We start from the raw sequence: 15,371 nt of genomic DNA, 5'->3' as shown, positions 1-15,371 counted from the left end.
GTGCACATATGAAAGCAGACTCACTCATGCATCAGTCAGACAGCTGACATCCATCCTGACATTTATCTCCATGGATGAGGAAAGATTAATCACTCACAGCTATACAGCTGGGGAGTTTGCCCTTGGTCAAGCCAGTAAATGACATAAATCAGCTACTGTGCATCCTCAAATTCAGAGACAGGCACCTTGAGAGAGCTGGAGAGCAAGAGGGGCAGTGCCAATCTCTTCCATATTAAACAGTCATAAACACAACCACATCCTAGTGACACCTAAATAAGACCATTAAAAGCAGAGCTTAATTTGCTGTATTCTGGGAAGTTCTAACGTATTTGTAATTGTTTCAAATTATTTGTTCAACAATTAGTTGCCTCTGTTAATTAAGTTCAAAGAAAGGGAGGATTCTTCATTTATTTGAATTGAAGAACTCAAAATAAGATACAATTCTTTACCAGAGAGGCCAGACAAAAGGCCACTGGTTTGGCACAGGTGTGGTTGGGCGTGCCACGCAAGGAGCTGAGGCAGATGAACTCCTGAGCGTTGCTGCCCTTCAGGCGAGCAGCCAGGCAGAGGCTGTAGCTGGCAGCAGTTGACTGAGGAGCCAGTTTGCAGGCCTGCCATGCCCCGTTCAGAGAGGGTTTTGGAGTTTTGTCTTTTTTTGTTTGTTTTATTGAAAACTTTTTTTCATGCACAATCAGAATTTTCACCTAAAAGCAGCACTATTTAGCCCAGCAATCACAAAGACTACATGGGAAGCAAGTGCTACAAGAAAGACAATCCAGAAGCTCAGAGCCAGCCTCAGATCTGGGAAATTGCATTGACCAGGCTTCCCAGGAAACCTCAGGCCCACCAGCCTGTAGGTGCCTTTGATTCTCCATTTAACAGCCAGGATGGATGAAGACAATAACCACAACACAGTGATCAGGAGCAGGCAAAGGGCATTTCCAGGCAGCAAATTAACAGGACAGTTGGTCCCAATTATTTTGGGACCATTCCAGCAAAGGTTTTGGTACCTTCAGCATACATCACAAACCCACAGGTTCTGGCTCAAAATGCCTAGAAAATGGTGCTAAAGCCCAGAGTCTCCTGCAAAGCACAGATCCCAACAAAGAAAGGACACTGAAGGTCGGCATTTTTTCATTGTTGCTCAAAAAAAAATAGCAGCAAGAGGCCAGGATGGGCTCATAAAGGCGCTGTGCTCCAACACAGCTGTACATGCTGCTCTAAATTGCTTCAGGCTGAGATGTTTGTGCTGTTTTAGTCTGGATGGCACTCAAAGCCTTCCTTTTATTTCAAGAACAGATCTGACTCCAAATAATCTAGTGTGACACCTGCCACTGAGTCCCATACTTGTTAAAGACTACTTCAGTGGCTAAGGACAAAGCAGCACAAATACCTGCTGACCTGGCTCAACAGGAGCAGGGCCGGTTGTGGAGCAGGAAGGTATCAAAGCTGACCAGAGGATCTCTGTGCCATGCAGAGACAGGAAAGCACTTCTTGTAACAGCAGTGCTACCTACTTCCCATCCTGCCTGCCTAGTGCTAAAGGAAGGAGGCAGCAGGAAACTTTTTCCCAGGAGACATTTGTTTGTAACAAAAGAAATAGAAGATAGATAGCTCTGTAGTGTCCCTCAACAGCTATGACCAACAACCACTTACTAATATTCACCAATAAACTTTTACTTCCAAAGACTTTGAGAAAAGTAAGAATTAAAAACCCTCCCCCATTTGTTTGCCTGCAGGTATTCTATCCCCATAAAAAATCCAAACCCTGCCCGATAATCACAACAATGACCAGGGGAAAGTTGCTAAGCACCCTGACTGTCCCATAGGACTTGTAAAGCTGCTGCTATAGTACTCCTTCAAAAGATTCTTAAGGGTCCTTGTTAAACGAAGGGGCCAGGCCATGAAACCATAAAGCGAGGATGGAGACAGCTATCCTGTACAGTCTTCAAAGTCAGCCCAAAGCACATGACCTGTTTTGTGCTGATCTGTTTGCAGAGGCCATGTAACTCTCAAGAAGTGTTTTTGTTTCCAAAACAAATGCTACACACTTTGCTTTGACTTGGGAAAGCAGAAAAAATCCCTCCCAATGCAAATAGCCAAATAGTGCTGGCGAGGCTCACAAATGCACGCGTGTGAGTGGGAAAGGAAATTAAAAGCCTTTCCAGCTTTCCAAAGGGTTATTGCAAACAGCAGGGAGGGAGAAGGGATTTCACACATTAGGAAAAACACCCTGATGGTGCTTGTCCTTAAAGCAGACGCTACACAGAAGGCCCTGGGTTGCACTGTCTGTTTAGCACTTCTCTAACACCAAATGTTAAGTGGAACCCCTTGTTGCAGGGTGCACATCGCAGCACTGTGATGGCTGCAGGTCAATGTGCAGCGTGCTGTACAAACCACCTTCCTATTTTTCTGGCCTAAACAACTTTGCTGTGCATCATCCAGATCCTACGACAAAGCCAAGGACATCCCTGCATTCCAGTCTCCAGAGAGTCAGAGATATCACATAGACCAGCTGCTTCCTCAGCCACCCTGCAATGGGAAATCTGCAGGTCACAGATGAAGAGGCAGACATGCTGCATCCCAGTCACAGTGTAAGGAAACAGCACGACCATGCTGAAAAATTACTCTTCCAGTGTTCTCCCAGGAAAGTTAAAAAATCTCATCTTTCACACGCTTACGCCTCTGCTGGGTTTTCACAGAGTTCTCTGTGTGAGCCGTACTGGCAGGGACGCAGCTCCAGAGGAGTCAGGAAGGTTATCCTGCCTCTAGCAGAGGGGAGGGGGCAGGGGGGAGACAGAGATGAAGCCGGCTGAATTCCCACAGGCTTTGCATTATGAAAGCCATGAGCAGCAATCAGCCAGCCTTCGTGAGTTCTCTTTAACCCCCTCCTTGCTGCTAAACAAGCATCTGAGCCAATCTCTGAACAGCAAACACATACTGGTGTACAGCATATACATACTCGACCTCAAGGCAAAATAGGCAAGCACTTAAAAAACCAGCCAATTACTTTCTTTCAGTATTTTCCAAGAGGTGCAAGTCTTCTCTGTACTTCTATTAATGGGTGCTGCAACCAGACCTGCTGCTCTCAAGTCTACAGCTTAACAGGGAGAAAAAAAAAAAAAAAAAAAAAGTGTTACAATCCAACCCCGCACATGCCCAGGACTTGTTACTTCAAGAAATGCCATCATTGTTCTCCAGCCAGGCAGTCGGGCGATGAACAGGCATCACTATTGTCCACTAGCTGCCTGGGGCTTTTAGTAACAGCACTGAAGTATGAGCTCTTGAAAGGGTATCAAAGCTTTTGCACAAAGTCAGATCAGACTCATATATATCCTCTATTATTTGCTGATAATCATCGAATCCTAGAATGGTTTGGGTTGGAAAGGACCTCAAAAAGGATCACCTCATTCCACCCCTCTGCCTTGGGCAGGGACACCTTGCACTAGACCAGGTTGCTCCAAGCTCCATCCACCCTGGTCACTCCCAGGGATGGAGCAGCCTCAGCTCCTCTGGGCAGCCTGTGCCAGGGCCTTGCCACCCTCACAGGGAAGAATCAATAGTAGATGCTATGAAAAGAGATGGCACAAAATACACCTTCCCCTGGGATTCCCAGAAAAAAAGAGTGGTCTCTGACAGAAATGTCAAATAAATCTGTTCCCTCCACTCCCTGCCTCAGCGGGTACAAGAGCATGTCACACATGTCCTTGCACACCCAGAGGGACATCTGCTGCCCACACAACACTGGTTATCTGCCTCTGCAGAGGGTCCCTCTGCACAGCAACTGCCTCAAGGACCATGCGGGCTCTGAAAAGCACAACGGCAAGGGCTCCGGGGCAAAGACGACTGGGCTGTAACCCAACACATTAGTAAGGCTTTGAAACTCCTTGGATAGGGAAACAAAGTACTCCATGGCTTGGCAGGCTGGATTAGAGCACCCTGGAGAGCTTGAGACAGAATGGAGCTTGTTTGAGGTGCCCTTTCAGCTCAGACTGCGCACCAGTTCACTTGAGGCTCAGTTTTTCCTGCAGGAATAAGAGCAGTGGAAAAAGTGGGGGACTCTGCCACCCCCACACCAGAACAGCAACAGCTGAAGTGAATCCCAGCTATCCTAACCATCCTCATCGCAGAGGAAATCCCCATGGGCCAGGCAGACACTTGCTCAGCCTCTCCTGGTCTTTTTCTAGAATCAAACAAAAGAGCAGTGGCAGAGACTGGTGCCAGCTGAAGAGGTTGCAGCTCTGAAGAGAGATCAAGCATGCTCCAACAGCTCAATCACACCAACACCTCCTTTCAGGCATGAAGGGAGAAAGCTGGCATTAGTTGGTAACTAACCCTAATTGCTTGACTTCACATCTTGATATCAATCCAGCCAGCCTGAGCATGCCCATTTTCTAAACACAGTCCTGCACACGGCTGACAACATAACATGCAGATCAAAGTTCTGGCTAACAAATGTGCTGGAAAAGACTGGTGTGCTGATTTTCCATGAATGAGGCCACTAGTATGAGATTTTCCATGAATGAAGCCACTACTATGTGAAAAGCCTGGGGCAATAGGACTGCCTGAGAGCAGGGAGCATCACTCTACTCTGACTGCCACTCCAGCCTGACTTACTCGGTTCATATTTTATGAAGAATGATTCAGTGGAACTTGCTCCTTGACATGAGAAAAAGGGAGGAACACAAGTGTGGGAAAGCAAGAGGATGTAACACAAGCATCTGGTATGGGGGAGACACTCAAGGGAGATGGTAAGGCTCAGTTAATATGCAAGGAAGCTATATAAAAGCAAAATAAAACAGGAGTGGAAACAAATCTTGGTAGACACACACCCAAGGCATGGCACAGCTGGGAACAGGAGCTCTTAGCATCCACCTTCAAACCCAGGATTTATCCATAAAGCAAGGCTGCCCTTCTCACCTCTCACTGCAACCAGAGCAAGTCCAGCATGGGAAGATTCAGGGGTTTGTTTCCCTTCTCAACTTTGCAAGGGGTCTGGAAAAAAAATTCAGCTGCCTTCATTTCCCATTAGCAGTTAATTTCCTCAATCATTTTCACAAAGGGAGAAAGAGAAATGTGCATGATCCAAGAGATGAAAGCATATGAAAATAAGCCTCATAAAACCTGTACTGCTCTAAGGGAAAACTGTCCCACAACTTTCATTGGGGAATTATCAAAGGCCCCAGGCTAGTGGGGGGTTGTTTTTATTTTATAAGACAGATGCCTTAGAGAAGTAAGTCCTCAAATAGCTGAGATTCCATTCTGCTGAACCTCCAACGAGACTAGAAAAAGAAACAGCTGATCCCACTTAGTCCAGCCTAGGGATCCAGCTTAGCCACATCAAGACAGAGGACAGGAGTAAGGCACAGAGCTGTACAGGCACTGCTAAACTTCTTTCCAGTAAGATGCCATTGCCCCAAAGAAAGGCAGCTGCACGCGTGGTAGCACGGCCACAGGAAAGCACAGCACAGAGCAAAAGAATCTCATTCATTTCTGTTGCAAAACAGAGGCTGAGGTAGAAGGCATTGACTCATTTGGCCTGAGAACAAGAAAGAACTGCTCCTGAGAGACTAGTTTAAAACAAGGATGTTTAGTGCACGTTTTGATTTGAGTCTGGGAGAGTGAGTATGAAACTTCCCACACTCAGAGCTCTGTTTCTTATCAAAATAGGTTTAACATAAACTCAGGAGCAAGAACTGTTCAAAAAAGGGGCAAAGTCCCCAAATGGCAGAGCTCTCCCACCCACAGCTAAGCCTCAGAGGTGGCTGCAGCCCTGGATAAGCCTGTCTGCAGGAAGCAGTCAGGTCCCCAGCGCAGGATCCAATGGTAGAGTGGCCATGGCACACAGCTGGCTGGACAGGCAGACTCACTTGGCTCCTCAGCTGGGCTGTGAAACCCCTGCAGGTGCCCTCGCTGCTGCCAAGCTGCACTAGCTGAGGTGGACACCCTCAGTGCTGTGGGTTCTCATTTCATGTGACACTGACTTCAGTAGGGGAGGCAGATGCTCAGAGGATGAGGTGATTCACATGATTAACAAGTGTGCAGTAATCAGCATCTTATTTACTATGGCTGATGAAAACACTTCAACACTGAACAGATCATTTTTCCCAACAACAAACTTCCCTCTCTGGACACATACAAACATCTTTCCACATTCAACCCCATAGAGTAATTAATTTCAGTTCCACTAGCAAATAAAACCAAGATACTCCAAAAACTCACTTAATCTCGTTACCACATTGACTCCATAAGTGGATACGTATAAAACAGAAGGCAGATACTAACAATGAATAATTAAAATGAAGTTAATAACAACAAAGGATCTAAGGTCCAAAGAGAAATTATTTACTTGGAACAGCTATTGCCACATTTAATCTTTCACAATAAAAACGTATGAATAAGTAAAACTAACCCTTGGGCACAGAGTATTGCCCCTAGCTGGTTCATCATGTTCACAGAAAAGTGTGTCATGTGCTACTACACTCAGACGTTTGGCTGTGGTGCAGGGGGCTGGATCATTCCGTCTGGGAGAACAGCACTCTCTGGAGCACATTAAGGGAAGAGCAGGAGAAAGGAAGATTTGAATTCACTAGGAAGAGCAGAACTATTAAAGTGCTTAAGTGACTATTGAAAAAAACTCCAGCTCCCCCAAAGGTCTTGATTACTTGCTTTACTCATTCTGTACAAGAAAAATGTCCACGAGTTTTAGCTAAATAATTGTTTGCAGTTGATACTGAGCTGAAGACTGTAAATTCTGCTTTCTGAGGAATAAAAGCCCATGGGATTGTTATGAAATGAAATTGCTCCCTAGAGGCATGCAAGTACTGCAGCACTTGCTCTGGATCATCCAAAGATTCCAAAAACTGAGAGCCTGTGCCTGTCTCACCAGTGTCCACATATGATCTCAAGTAACTAGTATTGGTCATAATAGCAAAGGGATCCAGCCAGCTCACGCAGAAAGAGCATATTTTGCAAGAAAAAACTTTGGATGCAAAGTAGCTCCTAGGATGGGCCAGGCTAGAGGAGAAGGTCAGCTTAGAAATTACAGTAACATGTCAAGATGCTGCAAACACGCAACAGGTTCTCCCACCATCCCTATCCTCCTACAGAGATTGCCACCTTGGCTCCTGCACGTTGGAGGTGGAAGAGAAGCCATGGACAGATGTCTTCCTTCTGGAGTCCCTCTACTCCAATGTTAGCATGTAGCAGAGTAAATTATTTCTAAAAGAAAAGGTCTGAAGCTTTTCACACCATTTAACAGTCAGTCCATGTGAACTGCTCTACTGTAGGGCTCTGGGAGGAAGGCATCCATCATGAAAAGGCTAGAGTTTATCTGGCTTTCTTTGTTCAGGGCAAGTATGTGTTCTCAGGGTCAGAGCTGTCCTGCAGTGCCTCTTCCTGCTGGGTCTTGTATTGAGGTCCAAACCCTTGCAGTCCCAAAGCAGCCCGGGGGTCGGCAAGCACAGCACCTCCTGAACTCTGTGGCAGTGGTGCCTGCTTGCTTCAAAGGCAAATTGTAACCGGTGTTTATACCAGCCTACAAGGCATGAAAATACCTAGGAGGTCAAATACCCACCACTGTAATTTCAGGCAGGATCAAACAGAAAACCAACAGCTGGGGTGAGTGAGCAAGTCCACATTTAATTACAAATGGTTTCGGTAATAAGCAAAAGCAAGAACAAAGCCAGTGAAAAACCTCTCTTTTTCTTCCTGGCTCCTGTTCAGGCTGTATAGAAACAGCTGTCTAGAAGAGAATCTCAAATAAGATCCACCAACCACATTTTTTTCCATTTTCAGGACTGCTGCAGCACCACTATTCCCTGGGCAATGCCACTGTGCTTTGACAAGCGCCAAGGACCGATGGGCAGATTGCAGCTGCTCCCACCGCAGGGCTGGGTCATTGCGGGGCTTTCCCAGCCTGCAGCTCAACCCCTGTTGAGTCTCACAAGAACATGCACAGAGTCATTTTGCAGTAAGCTGCTTGGAGGATTTAATTTGCTTTAACATCCTCTGAATATGAAATGCTGCTGTAAAATGGGATTGCTAGCACAGAGATGATGGGCCCTCCTCACAGGTCCTGCCTGGCCTGGGGAGAGGGCAAAAAGCATCTCTTGGAGTACCAGGAATGCCCACAGATTCCTCCATCAGGTAATTTCATTTACAGCCAGGATCTACTCTTTCTTTCTCCAAAAAGTCCTGGAGCAGTGGTTAAGGACAGGAAATGAGCCCTAAAACACACAGACAAGAAGGCTTAGCTGGGTGGGTGGAGGGCTTTTTTTAGATGCTGGGAGCCTTCCACCCATTTATTGGGGTAGCAAGTAAGAAGAAATCAGTGGGTCCCCTCACCACATCTGATACCTCTGACTGCATCAGCAAGAGCCTAACAGAACCCAAGAGCACAACAGAAACAACTGGAACAGAGTATCACAACCCCAAACCTCTCCAACAAACCAATAACCGCTGCTGACAGAACACCGCCTAGCTGTGTGTCACAGGGGGACACGATGGGAATAATGTGAAGGCTGGGAAACCATCACATCCCTGGGAACCAAGGGCTTCTGACCTTTCTAGCAAAGCCTGCTGAGAGAACTGGGTGGGTTGTTTTGTACTCCTGGCTTTAATTACAGCCAAGTGTTTAAGTTATTCTCCTGCAACCACCCCCATGTCCCTCACAAGCACAAATCTAGCTTTTTATAGCACATCCGGTATGGATGTTAAACACATTCAGGAAATGCACTTTCAGCCCCAAACATCCCCTCCCCTGGACCAGTTAGTTTGCAAGGGTTTGTAACACAGGGACGTGGAGCCGGATGTTTGGTTTTGTGACCATTGCTTTTCAGGGTTACTTCTGTCTGTTTAGAGAAGGGAAATTCAATAAATGCAGCCTATATAAGGGTAGGCTGGCTGCATTCAGAAATAATACATGCTGCTTGCAAGGTGAAGAAAGAAAAGCCAGATGGAGAGGCCACTCTTAACTGCTCAAATTCCCTGCACACAGGGCAAGGCTTTTTTTTTTTTTTTTTTTTTAATAGCTGACAAAGCTCTTGGGGGCTGACAATGGCTCACAGCACAGTGGGTGTCCACAGGCACAGCTCAGATCCCAAAATCACATTTTTCACTGCCTTGTGGCAATAGACTGGGGCTCTCCCATAATGCAGAAGAGAAAAATGTACCTGCTCCCCCAAAACTTCTATTTTAAGTAGACAAAAGGTGCAAAGAACTGTCAGGCTATGCCAGGCTCTGTCACTCCCCAAGCACTGCTCTGGCATGTCACTAAGGCTTGTGACTCTTTGCTCCAAAGCAGCAGGGTCTGGATAGCTTGGCTCAAGTCTAAAACCTGACCTTTGTAATTTGCTGAACATATGGGGCTTGCCCCTGGCTTTAAGGAATACCACAAGCCTGCTAATAATTTTCTCACCTGAAAATACCCTGGCCTGGCTTCCCAGCTGGAAGCATCTTCCTAAGCCCAAAGGCAAGCATGTTTGCTGGCAGTCTCAGGGATCAGTCTCGGTACCAGCCCAAGACTCCCTGGAGCACTCTCATATCAGAGGGCCCATGCTGCCCAGATTGCCCCAGAGAACCTCCTGCTAAAGCCTCAAGAGAGCTGGGCTGTTCCACACATTGATCCAAACACCACTGCTCTTCCTCTGCCATAGGATCCTGCACAAAGCCAGGATGCACTGCAGGAGGCTGTGAAAGGGAAGGCATTTAGGGCTGTGCTGCTTTGGGGTTCGGTGCTCTGAAGAAAGGCAAGGCATACAAACCCAGGATATTTTTTGCCACCCTTCTCCACAGCCAGGTCACCTCATGTTCTGGCCAAGCAACTGTCAGTAGGACATCACACACCAGCAAGCTGAACAATGACCTAATTAGGCTGCTTCCAAAATAATTTCACTGAAGGAAAGTTAAAGTACTTGAACTCATTATTTCTTATATTGATTTTTAGTCTACTTTTTTCCATATCTGATGTGAATTCTTCAGATATCTGCAACATGAATTCAAACTGAGCTATGGCTATTACTCCTGTGCAATCCAAGCTTCAGCAAAAGACACCATGCCCCTTGGAAATGAGCAGGCTGCACAAGCCCACTGGCAACTCAGCTCCTCCCCAGGGCCTGTAAGACACAGGAGGAAACATGGATCTCTGCTGAACTGGAAGGTGAACAGCCTCTGGAACTTTCCCAGTGGGCTGCCAAACGTGCCTGCACTCAGAGCAGCAAACTGGAAGGCAGCTTTGAAGACAGGGGACCACCAGCAGTGTGCACAGTGAGGAGCTGCCCCAGCTTCAGCTGCCACTTGAACAAACTTTGGCCACCAAATCTGCACAAAGAATGCCAGCCCAACCCAAGGCAAGTTTTCCAGCACAAAACCCTGTACATAACACTCAGGTTACAATTAATGAGCTCTGCAGGGATGAACCCTTGTGCAGTGTGAACAAGAGCATGAAGACTATGCTCATCTATGCCTTCATTCAGCTCAGAGAATAGCAGCTGTCAAGGGTCATGCACACACACACACACACTATGCTTTCACTACCCTGAGCCAAGTACAAGCTATGCAACACTTAGCTGGAAAAATGAGTGACAATCCAGCTGCAGCAACTGAATAACACCATCTCAGGGAAAGGCAGCCTTAACTCACACTGGAGAATTGCTCTAAGCAGATGGGAAGGACAATATATTTATTTGATGGGTATTGTTTCTGTGTGATCAAATCAAGTGCAGCTAATGTCTTTCAAATATAAATGCAAACCACTGACTTAAATAAAAATTATCACTGGAACACAGAAGCATCTCCTCTATTCCTAAGAAGCTGGTGATCTCCCAAGCTCATCAAGAACCAGACTGGCATGCCAGATACACAGGGGACCCGACCTCCTTCTATCTTTGACAAGCATTATGATAATCTCAGAATTAGGTGTTAGAGCTTGAACGGAAAAGTGACAAATCCACATCAAAATTATATTAGAGAACATCAAAGAGGCAAAACCATCTCTCATTTAAATGCTCACCCGAAGTCTCTAAGAAGCCACAGCCCAGCCTGACATGGCTTTTTATAGCCCTGAGAAGCACCTGTCAAGGGAACTGCAGGCAATCTCAGGAATGTTCCCTGGCTACCTGCAGTTTCATCGGGCTGCAGGAGACACTCAAATCGCTATTTCCTTACTAGGATGAATGATTTATGAGGATTAAAAAATTTGAGCCTGAACCTATGACGTGAGTCACTGGAACTCACAGGTTGCCTCTCCCGCTTCCCTCCAGCCCAAATCATCACACCTTCCAGGCCTAGTCTTGCTCCCACTGAAATCCTGCAGAAAACAAACACCCATTAAATACTGCAGAGCCTGCACTATCGGCTCCAGTGCCATCTTTCTCACTAAGGGCCCATACCCAGGCAGGAAAATCCCACACTCACCCTGAGACTGTTGGCAAGGAAGCTGGAGCTGCTGACTGCAGTTTCTCTTGCTGCTTCAGAAAAGATTTAGCTTCTTTTGAGTTTGAGTCTACTTCTTTAGTCACCCTGTTGGAAGAAATGAGAAAAATCAGACGGTAAGGAAGAGCTGCACTCAACAGTAAAATCAAAGATCCACCAAGGAAACACAGGTACAAGAGTCTCCACATCCCCTGCACAGAGATCACCTTCATCAGCTGTGAGCTGAATATACATCTTGTTAAGATTTCATTCCAGTGACAAGCTCTTTACATTCATGGTAGAAAAAAGAAAAAGAGTAGCTAATTAGAGCTGGGGGAGGAGGGGATGTTTTTTCTTTCCAACAAACTGGAATGCTTATTAATTCGAACAGGCCTGTCTCACTAGCAGCTACTAAATGCTCTCCTCAGGTCACTGGGGGCAATTCCAGGCTCTTAATTGGGCTCTTGATTTTCTCATTTGGTGGTCAGTGAGGCAGCTCTTCTGCCACCCATGTCTCACAGCCCACAGCACACAGGCTTGGCAACATCTGCAACCCAAACCAGAGCATGGAAACTGGCTCTGGGAATGGGCAATGGGAGAGAAAGCTCTGACAAGGCAGAATGTAGACATTTACTCTCATTTTCTAGGTAATTTTTGTTTGAGGCCCCAAGAGTGCAAAATATTGAACTTCAAAAAATTATAAATCAATATGGCATCTACAGCAGGGAATGAATTATAAACATGAGAAAGAATCTCTAGAAAACCACTCAATAATTAATTGTTAGAAAACCCCTGCTACTTTAGCCCCCTCATTTACCATGACCTGCCTCCAGCAATATGCTTTTCACGCTCTCAGTAGCTCTTAATGAGGTTGCCCTGATTTGCCAAGCTAACAATTTTGTTCCCATGGAGCACAAGCCTGCGAGCCTCTCCAGGGCCCCGCAGCTCTATGGGCACAGAGACAGCCTGACCCACAGCTCAGTCAGCACAGAAGAAACAATCCTCCATCTCACTGTCCTGCATCCTGGGCCTCTGGCTGTATATCTGCTCCAGCAAGGATGTGCAAGCTCATTCCTGGTGCACCATATGCTGATGAGAGGCTGAAAGCCTGGCTGGCCATGGGGTCTCCCCTGGCTACAAGTCAGGCTAATCACTGCTTGCTTCCTACCCACCAATCTGGCCCCATAACTTCCATAAAAGAACTGGCTAACAGTCATGGAGAAACCCCAGGAGTTGCAGCCCCAGATAGGTTTCTGCTGGGCTGGCATCAAGGAAGGTGACAGAGAGTTATCTGTTAGCCCTGGAGGCACTGATGTCCTGAAATCTCACTTGCAGACAACTAGTGCATCCACATCTCCATCCTGACAGTGAATCAGCATCTGAAACCTCCTTCCTCCTTCTCCACAGACTGCAAATGCAGTGGAAAAGGCACAAGAATAAATGCCTGTGCTGTACAACTGCACAGACTTGTTCTGCCAGTGCAGGAGGAGATTAACCCCATTTTCCCCCAGCATTGTCACATGCCTTTCAAACCATGGCAGTCATGTGGATAGAGACAATCCCACACTATGAATACTTAGAAGTGTTTGCTGATCAGATAGGTAAGGGAAAGGGTAGGAAAAGGAGAAAAGCACTTCAGGAAGAAAAAAAACCCAAACTTGCTACAGCATCACCACAGTTTAGGTTACCCCAAACACACCATCCAGTCACAGCCCTTGGCAGCACTGGTCATGTCATGTATCAGTCATACACCAAATGTTACCCTACATGCACGGATTTCATCTGACAGGATAAACTTAGTGTCTTCATGCAGCAATAAGACAGAATTCCCCCCAACCATGACGCTGAGTTCAGATCAATGCAATCACACAGTCTATTTATTTTCAAATGCAGCATCTAAACAGCCAGCTCTGACCCCTACCAAGCAGAGAAGCAGCACCCTCTCTTGTGCACTTTGCAGTGCTGGCTCCTGGCAGGGTCCCTCTCCTCTTGTCAACCCCTGCACTGTTGTGCCATGCTCCCTGGCATGCAGGAAGCACATGAGCCACAGAAAGAAACATCAGGCAACCTCGAGTGTGCAGGAGGCAACCAAGAGGTGCAGCACAACAGTGAGCAAGTCTTCAAAGCCAGTGGCAGAGCTGAGATCTCAGCACTGGGCCCTTGGCCTTAACCCCCTGTGTATCTTCAGCCTTCTCCAGCCTGGAAACAGAACTAACTGAAGAGGAAAAGAAAGGCACAAGGCTAAAATGAAAAACTGCTCTAGGGATTTGCACTCTGACAGAGTTAGCATACTCTTGGTTGGACCAGAACTACAAGCCACAGCTCTCGGAACAGGAGATGCTCAATCCCAGAAAGGGTGAGAAAGCAGAAAGCACACGATGCACAGGCAGAGTCTGGCACAGGCCTTAATGACAGACACTTCAGCTATCCAGGGGTACAAGACAGGTTGCTACCAAGGGTTTACTTGTGCTTCGATTCTCACACCCTCCTCCACCTCTGATACCAGTAACAATGGCTAGGCACAAAATACAACACTTAGTTCCATTTTCTTTGCTCCCTTTGGCCTGTATATTTTTGGAGTTGTCTGCTGCAGAAATTTAGCTGCAAAGCTGCATGCAACCTGTTCCACCAGGACTGCCCAGCTGGGGACAGAGGAATGCGACAGAAATGTAATTAAAAGTGACCTTTCAAGGCAATCCCATCACAAGACCCACTTACTGCCTCATAAACTGAAACAAAAGCTGCTCTGAGGCAGGCTGCTGCTGGGCTGATGCCAGCAGCAACTCCTGCACCACTCCAACAAGAATGACGGAAGAGTATTAAAGAGCTTTACAAGGTATTAATTCAGGATATGCACATTTCAACCTTTCCCAGATCCCAGGCCAGGAAGGAAAAAGAAATCCTCTGGTCTGCATTATTATGGGAGACAATAACTCTCTGCATGTAGAAACCAAAACAATTCTTGTTCTTCATGGGGAGAAATGGGAGTAATTAATTCAGCTGGAAGAAATCACAGTCATTACTAAGGAAAATTACAAGACCTTTCACTTTTAAATACTTGATAAATAACTATTTGCCTGACTGTTTACTGGGATGCTATTCACACATTGTAATCCAGGACTAAACATGAAAATAAGTATATTGTCAGCAATAAAACAAGTAGCTAGTGTCTCACCCACTTGCAGCCCTGTAATTCACACACAAAACCACTCACTCTCATCACTTTGCCACAGAGATTTCATTACACTGCTGTACTATTAAATTGCATAATAAGACTTCCAAAACATAGAACAGTTATTAATTTTTTGGACCATGCCAGAGCCTGGTAGCATAGATGATGCTACTGGACAAGGTGTTGTGCAACTATAAAATAGAAATGTCTTCCATATTTAGACATTATTATAAGGAAAACATACTAGAAACTGGATCACTAAGTGCCCTGAATACTTAGAGATGTCCTTCTTAAAACCCTTCATCTCTGAACCAAGCTCAAAGTGGTAGCCAAACATTTAGGCATAGCCATACCCACCCAGCCTGCTGGTTTCCAGCCCAGTGGCAGGAAGTTCCAACTTCCACTGAAGAACTTATCACCCCTCCTTTTACAGTTACCAACCGAAATGCTGCAACCTAAGTGCATGGAAAAAGCCCCAGGTTATGTATGCTGGGCACAAACCACATGAAGACAACACCTGCTGTCAAGCTGTCCCAGAAAGGGTTCCACAGAGTACTTACAGTACTGAAATGTAGCAGATTAAGAGCAAGTGGTTGATCTGCTCCCAGCAGTGCCCTTAGCCACATAAACTGCTACAAAGAAGGAAGAATACATGCTGGAATAAGCATTATGCTGACAGCTCCAGCTAATCTGCAGAAGGGGATTAAACCCAAATTTTCATGCTTTAGTTCAGTGGCAGTGAGTCTAACACACCAGCTTGCCTGCTGCACACTGGTCTTACATCTGGT

General features: G+C 46.2%; 1 protein-coding gene across 1 annotated transcript in view; it reads right to left on the bottom strand.

The window, feature by feature from the left end:
- CFDP1 (craniofacial development protein 1) overlaps positions 1-15,371 on the bottom strand; it is a 61,448-nt gene that overhangs the window by 32,720 nt on the left and 13,357 nt on the right. The window contains exon 5 of the mRNA XM_030282443.4: positions 11,415-11,519. Within this exon, the coding sequence (XP_030138303.4) occupies positions 11,415-11,519 (105 nt within the window). The remainder of the gene's footprint in view (positions 1-11,414; positions 11,520-15,371) is intronic.

The sequence above is a fragment of the Taeniopygia guttata genome, chromosome 11 (assembly GCF_048771995.1).
Source record: "Taeniopygia guttata chromosome 11, bTaeGut7.mat, whole genome shotgun sequence".
Lineage (NCBI taxonomy): Eukaryota > Metazoa > Chordata > Aves > Passeriformes > Estrildidae > Taeniopygia > Taeniopygia guttata.
Note: the sequence above shows the minus strand (reverse complement) of the source record. Positions and strands in the feature narration are given on the sequence as shown.